The sequence below is a fragment of the Eptesicus fuscus genome, chromosome 9 (assembly GCF_027574615.1).
Source record: "Eptesicus fuscus isolate TK198812 chromosome 9, DD_ASM_mEF_20220401, whole genome shotgun sequence".
Classification (NCBI taxonomy): Eukaryota; Metazoa; Chordata; class Mammalia; order Chiroptera; family Vespertilionidae; genus Eptesicus; species Eptesicus fuscus.
Genome location: NC_072481.1, coordinates 21512821 through 21527841, shown reverse-complemented (window position 1 = coordinate 21527841; position 15021 = coordinate 21512821). Strand labels below are relative to the sequence as shown.

General features: G+C 51.4%; 1 protein-coding gene across 1 annotated transcript in view; it reads right to left on the bottom strand.

Annotated features, from left to right (window-relative positions):
- The window catches only part of C9H1orf94 (chromosome 9 C1orf94 homolog), a 36755-nt gene extending 34301 nt beyond the window's left edge, over positions 1-2454 (bottom strand). Inside the window, exons 1-2 of the mRNA XM_008156971.3 lie at positions 2383-2454; positions 1389-1921 (exon numbers count right to left, since the gene is read on the bottom strand). Of these exons, the coding sequence (XP_008155193.2) occupies positions 1389-1717 (329 nt within the window). The 5' untranslated portion in view covers positions 1718-1921; positions 2383-2454. The remainder of the gene's footprint in view (positions 1-1388; positions 1922-2382) is intronic.
- Positions 2455-15021: the final 12567 nt, after the last annotated feature.

Below are 15021 nucleotides of genomic sequence, written 5' to 3'. Positions count from 1 at the left end.
CACTTTTAGGCCAAGTGCAGACTGGAAGTAGAGCCTGTCTCCATTAACTAGGTGTGACCTGGCAGGGAGGGTGCCATCTACTGGAAATTGCCACTGACCCTGGTTCACCAAGTGGACCATCAGCTCCTTGGCCTTTGAGAGCCTGACCACAGCCCCGTGGATCCCCTGCCAAGACCCTGTCCCAGAGCAGATGGCAATGGGCAGGGGCCAGGGGTTCAGTGCCACTCACTCTAGGTCTGGACTGCAAAAATTTTGGCAGCAGGCAAGCCATTCCCATCCCAGCCATATCCTGCTGAGCACAGGGCAGGGAAAGCAGTAGCAGCCAAAATGCCTGCACCTTTGTCTGCAGCCCGAAAAGGGACGGCAGGTAGTGCGGGCCTGGGTGGTAGTTACACATTTTTCTTCTTAGCTCTCGCCTAGAAATCCCCGAGACCAGATGCAGCAGATAATTGCCTGAATGGTTCCCCCACTTCAGAGCAGCTCTGAACTGAGCTGGAGCGTGTGTTGGAACAGGCAACACTTAATTATCACTTAGTCTTTAATTGGCACTTAATTATTAACACTTAATCCATCTGTAAAATGGGGACACTAATACCTGTCTCATAGGGGTCCTGGAGGATTAATTACTGTTTGCGGTCCACTTTGAAGATGCAAAGCATTGGACAAGTGCTCAGTAGTTCGCTTGCTTTTCTTAAGGAGGTCCCCCCTTCCTCTCCTTGTGAATATCCATCCCCAACGATATCTGCTCAACTTTTGTCCTGGTGGAGAAACATCTAGCTCTGTGTTTCCCAGACCAGGATTTCCCATCCAGGAAACGGGCTATTTCCAGCCATCTCCCCACACTTTAATTTTCTATTATGTCCTCTGACTATGTCAATGCCTTCCCAGTAAATATTTTGATGTGCGCTCTTGCAGCAGCTTCTGCGGAGTCTGAATGGGACAGCTGCTCCCTGTATTAGGGAGTTCCAGATGTGGTTTAAAAGCACCCGACGCATCTGTGCCAATGCCTAGCCTTTGGAGGTGGAAGGGGGAAGGAATCTTCTAGTTGCCTTTGGGGAAAGCCATGGGCATCTAACCCTCGGTTCTGGTCCAGAAGGTTTTCCAAGGTCCTCAGATTCACCTCTGGTTGTCTATGCCTTTAGGAGGAAAACGATCCCCTCAGTGGGCTGGTGAAGAGGCAGCAGAGAGAGCCTCAGCCTGGCCCTTCACCCAGGTAACTTCAGGACCCTAGTTAACTCTTCTTCTAAAGGGACCACGGGGGAGGGGATGTAAAACATACAGCCCTTAGGGTTTAGCAGGATGAAGACTGGGCCAGAACATTCCCCCAGAGGGTCTGACCTCGTTTCCGCCCTCCTCCCCTGGTGCCAGCCATGTAGGGGGACACTCACTCTTCTTGGAAGCTGAGCCCGTTGTCTGTCGGAGTCCCAACCACGGGGGCAGAGAGCTGCTCCTTCAAGGTCAGGGGCTGCAAGGCCTCGGGCAAGCCCTGAACTCTCTTCCAGATTTCATGGCAGGTCTTGTCTAGGCTGTCTTGGGGTGTATCCTGGTGGATCCAGATGTATCTGGGGAATGGGCCCAGGGCGGAGGGGCGCTTGGCCACCAGGGTCGAGGACGAAGGGAGCCCATTTCCACTGGCCATCCTCCTCCTGTCTTTCCGGAAGCCCCTTTGTCCACCCAGGGCTCGCAGACAGGGCGACCATCCACCACCGCCCTTCATTCACCAGAAAGGGAGATGAGGACGGGGCAGAAGCAGTTCAGTTCTGTGTGGCTGTCGCTCCAGCAAGGTGACTGTGTTCAGAGGCCTCCGATCTGATTTGTGTGCCAGTGGTGGATGGAGGTCAGCTTTCTTTTGGGGAGGGGGAGCGTATTTTGATTTGTTTTTATTTGCTCCTTTCTGACCTTTGTCCCTCTCCCCCTCTCCCTGAGAAGAAAATATTTAAAAGTCAACAAAAACCAGTAGCTTAGTAACCTTGGAATCCCCCTGAGCTCAAGAACCAGGTGCCTGGGTGGGCAGAATGACATCTGGGAACAGGTGGAGGGGGAGGGAGGGCTCTCCCAGAATCCCTGGCGTGCCCCGTTGCCTGCCACACACCGTGACACCTTGCAGCGCCTGGGGCTCAGCCCATTCTCACCCGATAAACCTGGGGATGACTGGGTGAGGGCCTGGCACTGTGCTAGGCACCTGGAGGGCAGGAGCCCTCCACTGGGCTCTCACAGGGGCCTTCCCAGGGATCCCCGCGCACCCCGAGGGCCAACGGCCTCTCCCCGCCGCCCCAGCCCCGCCTCGCTCGCCCCACTCCCCCCGCCTGGCCCCTCTCCAGCTCCCGGCAGGAAAGCGCCCAGAGCCCAGAGCCCGCCCCAGCCGGCGCCCCCAGCAGGCACCTGCCACGCCCCGCGGGCCTGAAAGGGAGCGGTCCTGCTTGCGGTGGCTCCCACACCCTTCCCTTCCCCTCCGGCGCTGGAACTCCTCTGCGGGTTCAGATGCAACGGCTGGGTGCGCGGGACGCCCGGGTTCGGCGTCGCAGGCGGGATGGGGGTGAATGGGCGCCCAGCGGACCCCGAGCGCTTTTCCCCTCTTAGAAGTCAAGGGCGCCGCACCCCTGCCTGCCTGCCTGCCACTCCGCACAAACCTGGGTGCCTGCCGGGGGCCCTGCCCCTCGATCGCCCGATTTTACCCTTCACTGCCGTTTGTATTGGCGCTTACTGTGTGCCAAGCGCTGGGCTTTCTGTGTTGTCATATTCAATCAAAACAAGCGCATGAAGTTAGTACCGTTGCTTTTTATAGCTCTACCTTTGAGAAAACCGAGTATCAAAGTAAAAAGGGGTGTGTCCAAGGCTCACCGTAAGGGAGGAGCTGGGATTCAAGCCCAGCCCTCTTCCCCCGCACTCTCAGCTACTGAGATAGACCATTCCCTCCGCGCTGGGTTCAGGTTCCAGGGGTAGGTGGGCGGTGGGCCGGTGGGAGTGGGGCCAGAGACTGGACAGAGGTGCAGAGAGAAGCGCTCTGTTATGTTTGCTGCTCAATGGCCTCCTCCCCTCTCAGAAGGGGCTAAACTCAGAAATGACACAGCACCTCTTTCTGCCTGGGGTCTGTGGCCCCAGGAGCCGGAGGCTGTGCCTTCAGTATTTCCCCAGCAAGGCAAGAGCAAGAGGATGTGCAGTAAGAATGGATGGGAATAGAGAAGATGGCAGCCTATGGGTGGAGGTTTGAATCCTGACACTGGTATTTCTTCCTACCTGTGTGACTCTATCAATTCTTCACTTCTCCCATCCTCACTCATTCATTTCCCAAATACTGATGCAGCCCTTCCTCTGTCCAGGTGAGTTGCTGGGCACTGAGGAAGCCTGCAGGTGAACAAAACTGGCGTTGTCCCTGCTCTCATGGAGCCTATACTGTAGTGCAGGGAGATACATCACAAACTCACCAAGCAAATAAGTTAGCAGCGATTACAGATGATATCAGGGCTCTAACGAAAACTCACCAGCAAAGCCAGGCAATGGGGAGGGGAAGAGCGGCAGCTTGAGATGGTGGTCCAGGCAGATCTCTCTGAGGAGGTAACATTGGAGATGAAACAGAGGATGAGAAGGAGTTCTTTTCTGTAAAATGGTGTTAATAAATTATGATAAAGATCACACTTATGACACCTTGTAGGCACTCAATAAATGTGTGTTGGATAAATTAATAATAAACTGTATAGAAAGTGCTGGGCATACTGTAGGTGCCCAATACACAACCTTGCTCTTTACAGAAGGCCCAAGTTCCTGGAAATGTTGACTAAATTTTGAAGTCTGAGCTTCATTCCCCTTTGATTTTCATTATAAAATTGAAAATGTGTTCCTTTGGGGAAAATTCCAAGGACCTAGACTGAGTAAAATTATAGTTAAGAATGTAGAAAAACCTTTGAAAATAGTATATTTAAAGGAAAAGTGATCATTTCTGATGAAATATTAATAGTTCTGAAAATGTCACTCAGTGTTTGTGCTGCTTGGCATTTGGTTGGCTCACACCCGTGTTTGGAGCAGAACTCCAAGGTCCCTGCATTGCCCAGGCTGCAGGGTTCTGGAAAGTTAGCCAGCTCACTCTAAAATACAGCAGGACCGGGCAACAAAGACAGGAGCGGGTTTTGTTTGGAGCACACAGGAGAGGTTTCTGGAAGATTCTGCAAAAAACTTAAGTGATGTACTTAGAAACAACGCTATGTCCAATATGGTAGCCACTTGCTACCGGTGGCTACTACTTTTTTATTTCATTTTAATGTAAATGAAAATTTTCAGTTCCTTAGTTACTTTAGCCACGTTTCAAGGACCTATGTGACTTGTGGCTACCATATTAGATAGCACAGAGAACATTTTCATTATCACAAACCCAATAGACTCCAGAACTAGACTACCCAGGCTCATATTCTGAGTTCCTGTTTTCTGGCAATGCAGGCTTAGGCAGGTTACTCTGTGCCTTGGTGTATTGGTTTGCTAGGGCTTCCATAAAAAGGTACTACAGATGGATGGCTTAACACCAGGGAATGTATTCCCTCACAGTTCTGGAGGCCAGAAGTCTAAGATCCAGGTGTCAGCAAGGTAGGTTCCTTCTGAAGCTTTGCTAGACTTATAGATACTATCTTCTCCCTCTGCCTTCACATGGTCTTCCTATTACGCAGGTCTCTGTCCTTATCTCTTCTTTCAAGGACACAAGTCATATTAGATTAACGCCCACCCTGATGACCTCATTTTACCTTAAATCCACCGTTTAAAGGCCCTGTCTCAAAACTGTCACATTCTGAGGTACTGGGGGATAGGGCTACCACATAGGAATTTGGGAGGAGACAGCACTCAGCTCATAACACTCGGTCTCCTCATCTGTAAAATGGGATGATAATAAGAAAAACACACACCTGTTTTGTAGAGTTGTTGTAGATGTTTTATTCCTAAGTAACTACTTCACACATGGAAGACCCCAAAAACCACACCTGGCACAGAAAGTGCTGTATATTAGTTTCCTTGATGATTACATTGAGACGTGTGCCACTGGAGTTTTTAAATAACAGATTTTGTGCGGTGTATAGGGAGGGAGAACTTCAGCTGTACTGTGAAATTGCTCTGTGATGGAGGAATGGACTCGAATCATCAACTAAGCCTTTTTATGGGTCAAGATTGTGCAAGGTGGGGGGGCCTGGGAGATGAATAAGACCTCTGCCTAGACATCATCGCAGGCTAGTGAGGAGAGCAAAGCACCCCATTGGTGCCTGGTACACAGCAGGTGTGGGAAAACTGAGCTAGCCCAGTCTCCGCTCAACCTGTAATTATGTTCCTTCCGCCCATAGATACCTACGTGCCTAGTAGTGTTCAAGGTTCTGAAGAGAGGGTAGTGAAGACAGTGGGCCTGCTCCCTGCCTTTTTTAGAGATTGAAGTGGTCATGGGCACCATTTCATCTGTTTATTATTTTTAGTTTGGAAAAATTCTTAAATTACCTCTTATTACCCCTACTCCCCTGGGCAGGTTGTGTAAACTCTAAGACCTCAGTTTGCTCACCTGTGAAATCGGGTTAATAAAATACTGACCCTATAGAATAGTTTGGGACAACCGAGACAATACACATATAGGGCTTACAATAGTTAAGTCTGGGACATGCTACGGACCCAATGAATGTTAGCTATCATTTTTAGGATTCTGGGATTCTTGCTTTTCTACTTTGGAACCAAGAAAACCTCAGGAGGAAGCAATTTTCCCTACCTATTCTGCAGCCAAAGCCTCTACTCACCTGGCTTCCATCACTGAGACAAACATGGCTGGGGGGAAATTCAGGAGAGCATGGCATGGGGCTCTTTCAAGTCCTTCATAGGCCCTAAGCCTTGCAGCCCTCTCCCTCCTCTAACCTACTTGAAACACACTCACCTCCCACCATAAACATCACTTTACAGTTGTCAAAGAAAATTGAAAAGATTTTTGCCATTTTGCTATTGAAAATTTTTGGCCATGAGTAATTTATTTAATGTATGGTCTACTGTGATTTCTCCCCAATCTTGGTGCCTACCCGGGAAACCTGGCACAGTGCGAAAACTCCAACCTACAAATTGTCATCAAACATAATGAAATTTTTATGACGATTAAATTCAACAGTTAATGGAGTTGACATAATGTTACATTTTGCATTTAATGAAATATTTACTGATGTCAACGTTGCTGTTTTCTTCTTTGTGTTATGAAGCCAATCATAACGCTTTCAGGCCTCAAACTTTTTAGGCCCCTGAAAACCACGGAGACCCCTTGTTACCATGTTGATGATGCCTAACGGCTCAAACTGCCCAGAGGCGGGGCCCTGCAGAGGGAGATTTCAGGCAACTGTCCTTGAGGGGCTAAATATCGGAACTGGAGGGAGAGGAGAGGGCAGCCATGGGAGTGGGGCTCCCCTGGGTGTTGTCTCTGGACACTGTTGCGGAGCAGCCAGCCATTGCCCAGGATTTTGCAAAGGACATGAATGTTCTAGAAGCAAAGCTGTGACTCTGTGGTTCCTCTCTCCCGGCAACACCATCAGCCATCCCTACCATTTTCCAAGGGATTTCACCCCTTATTGTTGCCTCCATTCGTTGTCCATGTGGGAGGACAGTGTAAGGAGCTTGGGCGGCAGCAGCTGACACTCTTGACTTTGAATTCCTGCTCTGCCACTCACTGAAAGGTAGCTTTGCACATGCTTAACTTCTCTGGCATTTCATCATCTGCAAAAAGATAGAAACAATACAGGTTCAGAGTGGGAGAGGTTCAAATAGGGACATCCATGTAAAGTTCTCAGCACCGTGCCTGCCTCACAGGGTGCCCTCATAAAAATATATCGATTATTGTTGTTAGTATTAGCTACTAATGTGAAATGGCAGCCTATGAGCTCTCTATTTAACGTTAGGGAAAAGGAGCCAGGCCGGTGTAGCTCAGTGGTTGAGCGTCAACCTATGAACCAGGTGGTCACGGTTCGATTTCCAGTCAAAGCACATGCCTGGGTTGCAGGCTCAGTCCCCAGTATGGGGCATGAAGGAGGCAGCTGATCAACGATTCTCTCTCATCATTGATATTTCTATATCTCCCCCTCTCCCTTCCTCTCTAACATCAATAAAAATACATTCTTTAAACAATATAAATTTAGGGAAAAGGAAAGCCATAGTTGGAGGAGGAAAAGAATATAATTTGTCAGTGGAGGCCCAGTAAGGTAGCAATAGAGTCAGAATCCTACTGGCCTTTTGCTTCCTCCTTTGGCCTTCCTGCCAGCCCCTGCCATGATAGGTGCCCCAACATTTCCTGGAGAGGCTCTATATGGGGTCCCTCTCAACTAGAAGGCTGGTATTCTGCCCTTCCTGCCGTAATGTCCATGCCAGGATGGTGTCACCAACATGCATTCCTTTAAGATTTATACTAGTTGACTGCTGAGATGCTTTCAGATTAAAAAGTAAAAATTATGGCATCAAAAAATAAAGCCAGAGCTGCCTCCATCTAAAGAAAGCAGAAAGAGTTGCTACTTTCAGGCGCCTGAATTGGCCAGAACACATGGCGATAATAAGGTAATAAAACTCGGCATTCCTATTTGTCAGCCCAAGCAAAAAATGGAAACACATTGGAAGACAGAGTTTTTATTTTCTGATGGCAGAAAATACACGTCTTCATCTGCAGAGACAAAATGTTTCCTGGAAATCACCCCAAGCATGAATTTATCATGAGCCCTTTTATAAAGGACACTGAGTGACAGAGTGGGCAATACATTCAATTCTGTTTTCATAAAGACAGAAATGCCATTACGTTGGTCAGTTTCTCACATCAGGGTTCTCTGAAGACAGCATAACGTTAAATCATAACACAGAGAAGGCACTTCTTTCAGGAACTCAGATAATGAAGTCTAGGAGAGACACCTTTGGGTCTGTTCCACAAACATTACTGAGCACCTACTCAAGCATCCATCCATCCATCCAATCCATCCATCCAACCATTCAGCAAAAACCTGCTGCATGCCCACCATGTGCCAGGCACTCTGAATGGCACTGGTGGAGGTTGCCTGTAAGAATTGACACCGGACTGAATTTTGAAGGACAAATAAGAAAATGCCAGGCACAGGAGAAGATCATTCCAGGCAGAGGGAACAGCACACACAGAAGCTCAGAGGCAAAGAAGAGAGAGAGCATGGCTATATCGGGAGTGCAAGGACCTCCAAATGGCTGGGGCACAGGGGATGGGGAGTGTGGAAACAGGGGCTAGAGGGGCAGGCAGAGGCAGCCATGGAGGCTCTTGTAGGGAGAGGCTAGCAGGGAGCTTGGATTCCCTCTGTAGGCCTTGGGGAAATGGCTGGGGAAGGCAGAGGAGCTGTGAAATCAGGTTAGTGGGGTTGTTTGTTTGTTTGTTTGTGTTAATCTTCCCCCTCAGGATATTTTTCCTTTGACTTTTAGGGACACTGGAAAAGAGAGGGAAAGGCAGAGCGAAACATTGATGTGAGAGAAACACATCCATTGGTTGCCTCCTGCCTGAGCCCCGACCAGAGCCCGGGCTGGGGAGGAGCCTGCAACCCAGGCATGTGCCCTTGACCATAATGGAACCCAGGACCCTTTGGTCTGCAGGCCGACGCTCTATCCACTGAGCCAAACTGGCTAGGGCGGGTTAGTGTTTTAAAAGATAACTGGTGGCAAAGAGAGGGATAACTTGAATGGGGCAAGAATAGAGTTGGGCACTTGTTCTGCGGCTGTTACAAGGGACCAGAGAGGCAATGGGGCCCTGGCTAGGATCTGGAGCTGTTAAGGAGGCAGAACTTGGGGACTGCCTGGGCGTGGGGGCTGAGGGAGAGGGGTTTCTGGCTCAGGAACTGGGTGGACATCGTTGTCTGTAAGAGCTGACACCTGAGATGGAGGACTGGCAGAGAGGCGGGCGGTGGTGAAGGGTTAGAAGTGGGTGAGTTCAGTCAGGAGTAGACTGGGGCAGAGCTTCCTCCGGGACATCCAAGAGGAGAGAATATCAGACACCAAGCCCTGGGGACTCAGGAGGCTCTTGAGGAGAAGTTTTCTGCCATTTAAGGAGCTCCCAGTCCACCTCCCAGTCTGGAGACGCAGAGGACAGAGGTGTAGTGCCCCGCCCGCCCTTCCTCCAGCACCTGGGACCTCCGGAAGAGCACCCATCCTTCACGCAATCTACCTTTCAGCATTGGACCACACTGGGAAGTGCCACTTCTCCCTGTCCCTCACGCCAGGCTGAGCTAGGGGCCCATCTCATTTCCATCACATCCTGCATTTCTCCCAGAGTAATTAACTACTTTCTCAATCAACTAACAGCCCCCCCTCCCTCCCCTGTTGCCCCCCGCCCCCCCCCCCCGGGGGGGCAGGGACTACTGGTAACAACTTGTTCTTCTTTATATTTGTTTCCTCAGCACCTAGCACAGCGCCTGGCATGCAGCCTGACATGCAGACTAATGTTGGCAGCATGAACAAATGAATGAATGAGTGAGGAGTGAGCACATGACTGCACAGGACACTACATGGAGGGGTGCATACGGGTATTGCTAGCTGCTGTAACACACCCCAATATTACAGTGGTGGGAAAGGTCATTGCTCAGATAAGGGGCCAATGCGAGTGTCCCTGGTTGGTGGGTGATCTGGGGTCTGGGTTTATTCCATCTTGTGGCTCTGCCATCTCCAAGGGACCCAAAGGCTCTGTATGCAGCCAGCAGATGGAGGAGTAAGGGTGGGAGGATTTTAGGGGAAAAGCCTTGAAGTCACACACCCCAATTCTGCTTGCATTCCTTTTGGCTAGAACCTGGTTTTAAGACTGCACCCCACCACAAAGGGGACCGGAACATGCAGTCCTGGCGGGGCAGCCACTTTTCAGTGACAGTTCAGCACTATTGACATTTTTGGCCAAATAATTTTTTGGGGCAGAGGGAAACTTCCTTGGGCATTGTAGAATGTTTAGCAGCATCCCTGGCCTCTACCCACTAAATGCCAGAGGTGACAATAAAAAATGTCTGCAGGCACTGCCGAATGTCCCCTGGGGGGCAACATCACTCCTGGTTGGGAAGCACTGCTCTGTAGTGTGGGAGGGGAATCAGACCTTCTTGGTGTCCAGCTAGCTGTCCAAGCTGCAAAGGGCATCTAACCCAGCAGGGGTGTGGGGGTTTAGAAAAGGCTACCTGGAGGAGGAGACCCTTGCGGGAGGTGACACTTGAGCCTAGTGATGATTAGGAATCATTTACTCCACACAGTGAGAGGGGGAATGGCTTTGCAGTCAGAGGAAAGAGCGTGAGAAAAGGTGAGGAGGCAGGATGCGTAGCTGATTGGAGGAATTCAAGTAGCGATGAGAGCCTGGAATAGGCCCTCTCCTGTGGATTATGGCCTCTGACAAGTAGAAGAAAAAATTGACCTCTTTTGCTACAGACATGAGCTCTGTCCCTTTCCTTGTTGCACAAATGGAGAACTTTCTGCAAGAAATAGCACAGTTCGGTGGCCTCTGCATTCGGGAGCCCTGGAGGAAGGACACAGCCTGTGGCCCCTTCTCACTTGTCCCTCCTGGCTGTTGAGGCCCACAACCTCCCTATCATTTGTTCTGGGCCTTTTTTCCTAAACCCCTTCTGTCACCTTTCCCTAAGAAGCAGATCACTGTCATCTCTACAATGACAGCCTTACCCTTGGGAAATACTAGCTTCTGCCTAATCTTGCTCACTCGCCCTAGCTGGTTTGGCTCAGTGGATAGAAAGTCAGCCTGCGACTGAGGGTCCCAGGTTTGATTCCCACCAAAGGCACAAGTCCAGGTTGTGGGCTCCATTCCCAGTAGGGGCCGTGTAGGAGGCAGCCAATCAATGATTCCCTCTCATCATTGATGTTTCTATCTCTCTCTTCCTCTCTGAAATCAATACAAATATATTAAAAAAAAAAATTAAATCTCCACCCTTCACTCAGACCCTGGCTTTTCCTCTGAGCTCTGGCCTTTGCTCTGTAACCCTGCTAGCCCTTTCAGGCGCCATTCTTGCCCTCATTGCTAGAGCATACCATTTTTTTAAAAAAATTTCAGGGCATCGAGTATATAGCCCCTACTTAAATCAGAGTTCTCCTGAGCATCAGACCTTGTTTTCTTCCTGAAAGAAACCTCTAATCTTATCTGGATATTAGGCTTATCTTGGTGAGTCACTACACCTCACTGGGCTTTGTTTGCAATGTGACAGAGTGGCGTGACCCTGCCCCATGGCTGCCTATTGCTCCTGGGGAGAATGGAAGGGGCAGGCAGGGAGCCAGCCGTGGGGGCCGGCCCGAGAGCCACATCCTCCTGGGCAAGGTTATCGTCTCTTGGACACCTGCCTCTTCCTTGCCCTGCAAACGTGTCTAGGGCCTCACCTCTGTCTCTGCCCACATCACTTCCAGCTCAGACGATTGCAGTAACCTCCCTTTCCCTGCCCCTTCCTTTCCTATGTATGCCCCACCCACAGAGAAGTCAGACCCCATGCCAGGCTGTGCCACTTGGTTCCTATTTCCTAGAAACCTGAAAACCCACCTCTCTGGTATTCAGAGCTGACACCTTTCCAGAGTCTATCCTGCGAAAGCAGTCACGCTCGGCACAGCCGTAACTGATATCTCTTGAAATACATATTCTGGCTATCATGCACTTGCTCTCGCTCCTCCGCCTAAAAAGTCCTCCCTCCTGTATGGGCTGAATTGTGCCCCTCTCCAAAAAAAAAATTCATATGTTGCAGTCCTCATCCCAGAATGGGACTGTATGTGAAGGCATGGTTTTAAAGAGGTAATCAACTTGAAATGGGATTAGGGTGCGCCATAATCCAACATGACTGATGTCCTTACAAAAAGAAGAAATTTGGACACAGACATGTACAGAGGGGGGCCGTGTGAAGACATAGAAGAAGCTGGCCATCGGTAAGGAAAGGACTCAGAAGGAACCAACCCCGTCAACACCTTGACCTCAGACTTCTAGCCTCCAGAACTGTGAGGAAATACTTTGCTGTTGTTTAAGCCACCCGGCGTGTGGTACTTTGTAATGGCAACCCTAACAAACTAACATTCCTCCTGTTCCCCACTGCCTCTTGCCGACCTCCCCACCATGCCCTGAGAGTCCCTCATGATCTGGCCTGGGCCCTATCCTCATCTCCTGGGTTCCTCTCCCCTTGCCCATGCTTTCTATGCCAAAAGCCCTTTTCCCAACCCTTTGCGTGGCTGTCTTGCTTAATTTTCAATCCCACCTTCAAGGTCACCACCTCAGAGAGGCCTTTACAGATCACCTATTTAAGGTACCTCACCCCCGAACCCCCTTCCTTCTCATAGCGCCATGAACTTTTCCTCCCTGGCATTCTTAATTAGTAACTTTTGATGTGTTTGTTTATTTCCTGCCTTCACAAGCCAGGGGACTGTTCACCGGGGTGTATGTTCATTATCTAGCAGTGTCCGGCACGTAATGATCCTGAATAAATATTTGTTGTGTAAATCAATCTCCGCCTTGTCAAAGTTTCTATCCAGGCCTCAGGGTCCCTCTTGAAATTAGCCTACTGATCCCCAAGTCCAGGAAAAGCTTGCTGTCTGATACGCCCTGTAATATGCCCCTGCCATGGTGATTACCACTGCCCGACTGTATGGGCTGTGTGGGGGTTTCTATCTGTGCCCCACATCCTGCCAGGCCAGCCGCACACTGCATCTCTGCATTGCCACAGCACAGCCTGACACAGGGCCCAGAGCCCAGGAGGCCTCAGTAAAGGTACACAGACCCCAAAAGATCAGAGAGGCATGATCGGCGGGGGAATTGCATACACAGGCTAGTTACACGGGATAAAAAAGGTACCCCTGCCCTCTATAGCCCCAAGGAAGAAAGATGACAAATGTTCCTTTTGCCTGGAGGGTTTGGGGGTAAACATCAGCTGCAGGTTGCAGCCATAGAGCAAAGTTCTGGGGCTGAGAAGGGGGTGGGGGAAGTCCACTGGCCTGGAGCCCCAGAATTATAGAGCAGCCAGACTCTCTTCTGCCCAGCTGTGGGCTGCAGGGGAGGGCTGAGTATCTTTGCCAGCTCCTCTCTCTGGAGGAGAACCCCGCCTGCAGGAGAGGGGGAAAGCCCAAGCTTTGGAGTCATGGGGCCCACCCCAGGGAAGATCCTGCCAACAGTCCCCCCAAAGCCACCACCCACTCACCACCAGCCAGTCCTTCTGCCCCTCCCTCTTCCTCAGGTCCGGTAAGGCCCTCGGCAGTGGGGCTGGCTGAGCCCTCTCTTGGGGCCTGGACAATGGAAAGGACTAGGCCCCTCCCCACTGCCCCAGGGACATAAAGCAGGCCTTTCACAGTGGAGTCCTGGCTGCTTCGGTTGGTTCTTGGCACCCAGCGAGGCAGCATCAGGAGGGGTGAGAAAGCAAGTGTGCTGGGGGTGGGGGTGGGGCTGGCAATTCTGAGGCAGCTCCCCCACCAGGGGCCACTCAGCGGTCCCCCCAACTGTGGGGTGAGCTCAGGCAGGACTGCGAATCAACTTGTGCTAGAGGAGGAAGGCAGGCGACAAGGGAGCTGAGAGATCGTGGCTCTGGGAAGGAAGGGCAGACACCCACTCCTCTGGCCCTGCCCACCACCTTCCCCCTTGGGATAGGCAAGCCTATTGCTCCTTCCTGGCTCTTAACGGGAAATCCCCAGGCTCCTGGTCCCTGGGCTCGCAGAGCTCGGGTTTGGCCAAAACCCCAAGCCCCCAGCGCTGCTTCTCTCGGGTGCCTCTGGCCCAGGGGGTGGGGTGCTCACCAGCTACTGCTATTCGGCTGGGCGAGCCAGCAGGGGCCTCCTCGCTGGGCCTTGTCCCTCCTGGTCCCCTCTGTACCCCCATCCGCCCCCTCCCAACGTCTCTTCTCTCTCGCCAGAGAGTTTAGACAGAGAGGGAGCCATCATGACTGACGGAGGAGCCTAGGGGAGAGGAGAACGAGACGGCGACCGGGTGGGGGTGGGGGATGGGGTGGGGACCGGTGCTCAGCCCTCGGGGCTTGGCGGAAGCAGCCAGGCGGGAGGGGTGGAGCGCGACGCACGCCATTGGGAGAAACTCGCCTGGTTTGGGGCTAAGGCTGGGAGGGTGAAAATAAGCAGGGTCTGGTTATTTAATTTTGAGGATAAATTGTACAAGTAACTCTTGCAGCATCCTTCTACAACCTAAACCCGCCCTCCCCCAGCGCACACAGGCACTCGTCTCTCCATCCTGAGATTTTTGTCTTAGGGCAGGGGTAGGGCCATTCGGAGCCAAAAGAACGGGTCCTCCACCCCACCCGCCCTCCAATTCTTAGCCCATCTATGCACAAACACCCATCTTCCGGGGATGGGGTCGGAGGCTGCTGTGAACCGGGGCTCCTAAACATCGCCCCCAGCCCTCTATTGCAAGTTCAAAGCCACTACCCAAGATCAGCTTGTAGAAGCCTTGACGTGGGGATCCGAGTCCTTCTTTGGTTACCTTTTCCCAGACAGTCTTCCAATTTCCAAACGTGGAAGAGGCGTGTGTGTGTGTGGATGTGTGCGCGCGCGCCGCCTGTGTGTGTGCGCGTGTGTGTCTATCACTGTGTGTGCGTGTGTGTATGGGGGTTATATTAATGGGTAATCTTAGAAATGACGAGAGAACTGAACTTAAAAGAAACTGGTCCGTTGTAAAACAAACAAGGAATAAACAACCCATAAAATGTAATTTGTGGTTTATCTGGAGGTGGAGGTGGCGCTGAAGAGGAGCACCCACTCCCCAATATTTATTTATTTTTTTGCTGTGCCTCCACCCCCAGCGTTTGGAGCGGCGGAGAAGCGGCTCGGGAGTGATTAATCCGGGGATAATTCACCCCCCCGCCCCCCAGCGCGAACCCCGCGAAGCGGGATTGGAGGGAGTCATTTCCGAGAGCGCAGCGCGCCTCTCCCCGGCCGGGCGGACACTTGGTTCATTCCAGCCGCAGAAGCTCAAGGCTCCCGCGTACCGGGGTTTTTTCCGAACAGAAAAAAAGCTCCAGAGCTCCCCTGACCTCCTTTCTCCTCGGCGGGAGCGGACCTCTCCCTCGGCGCCGCCGGCCAGCC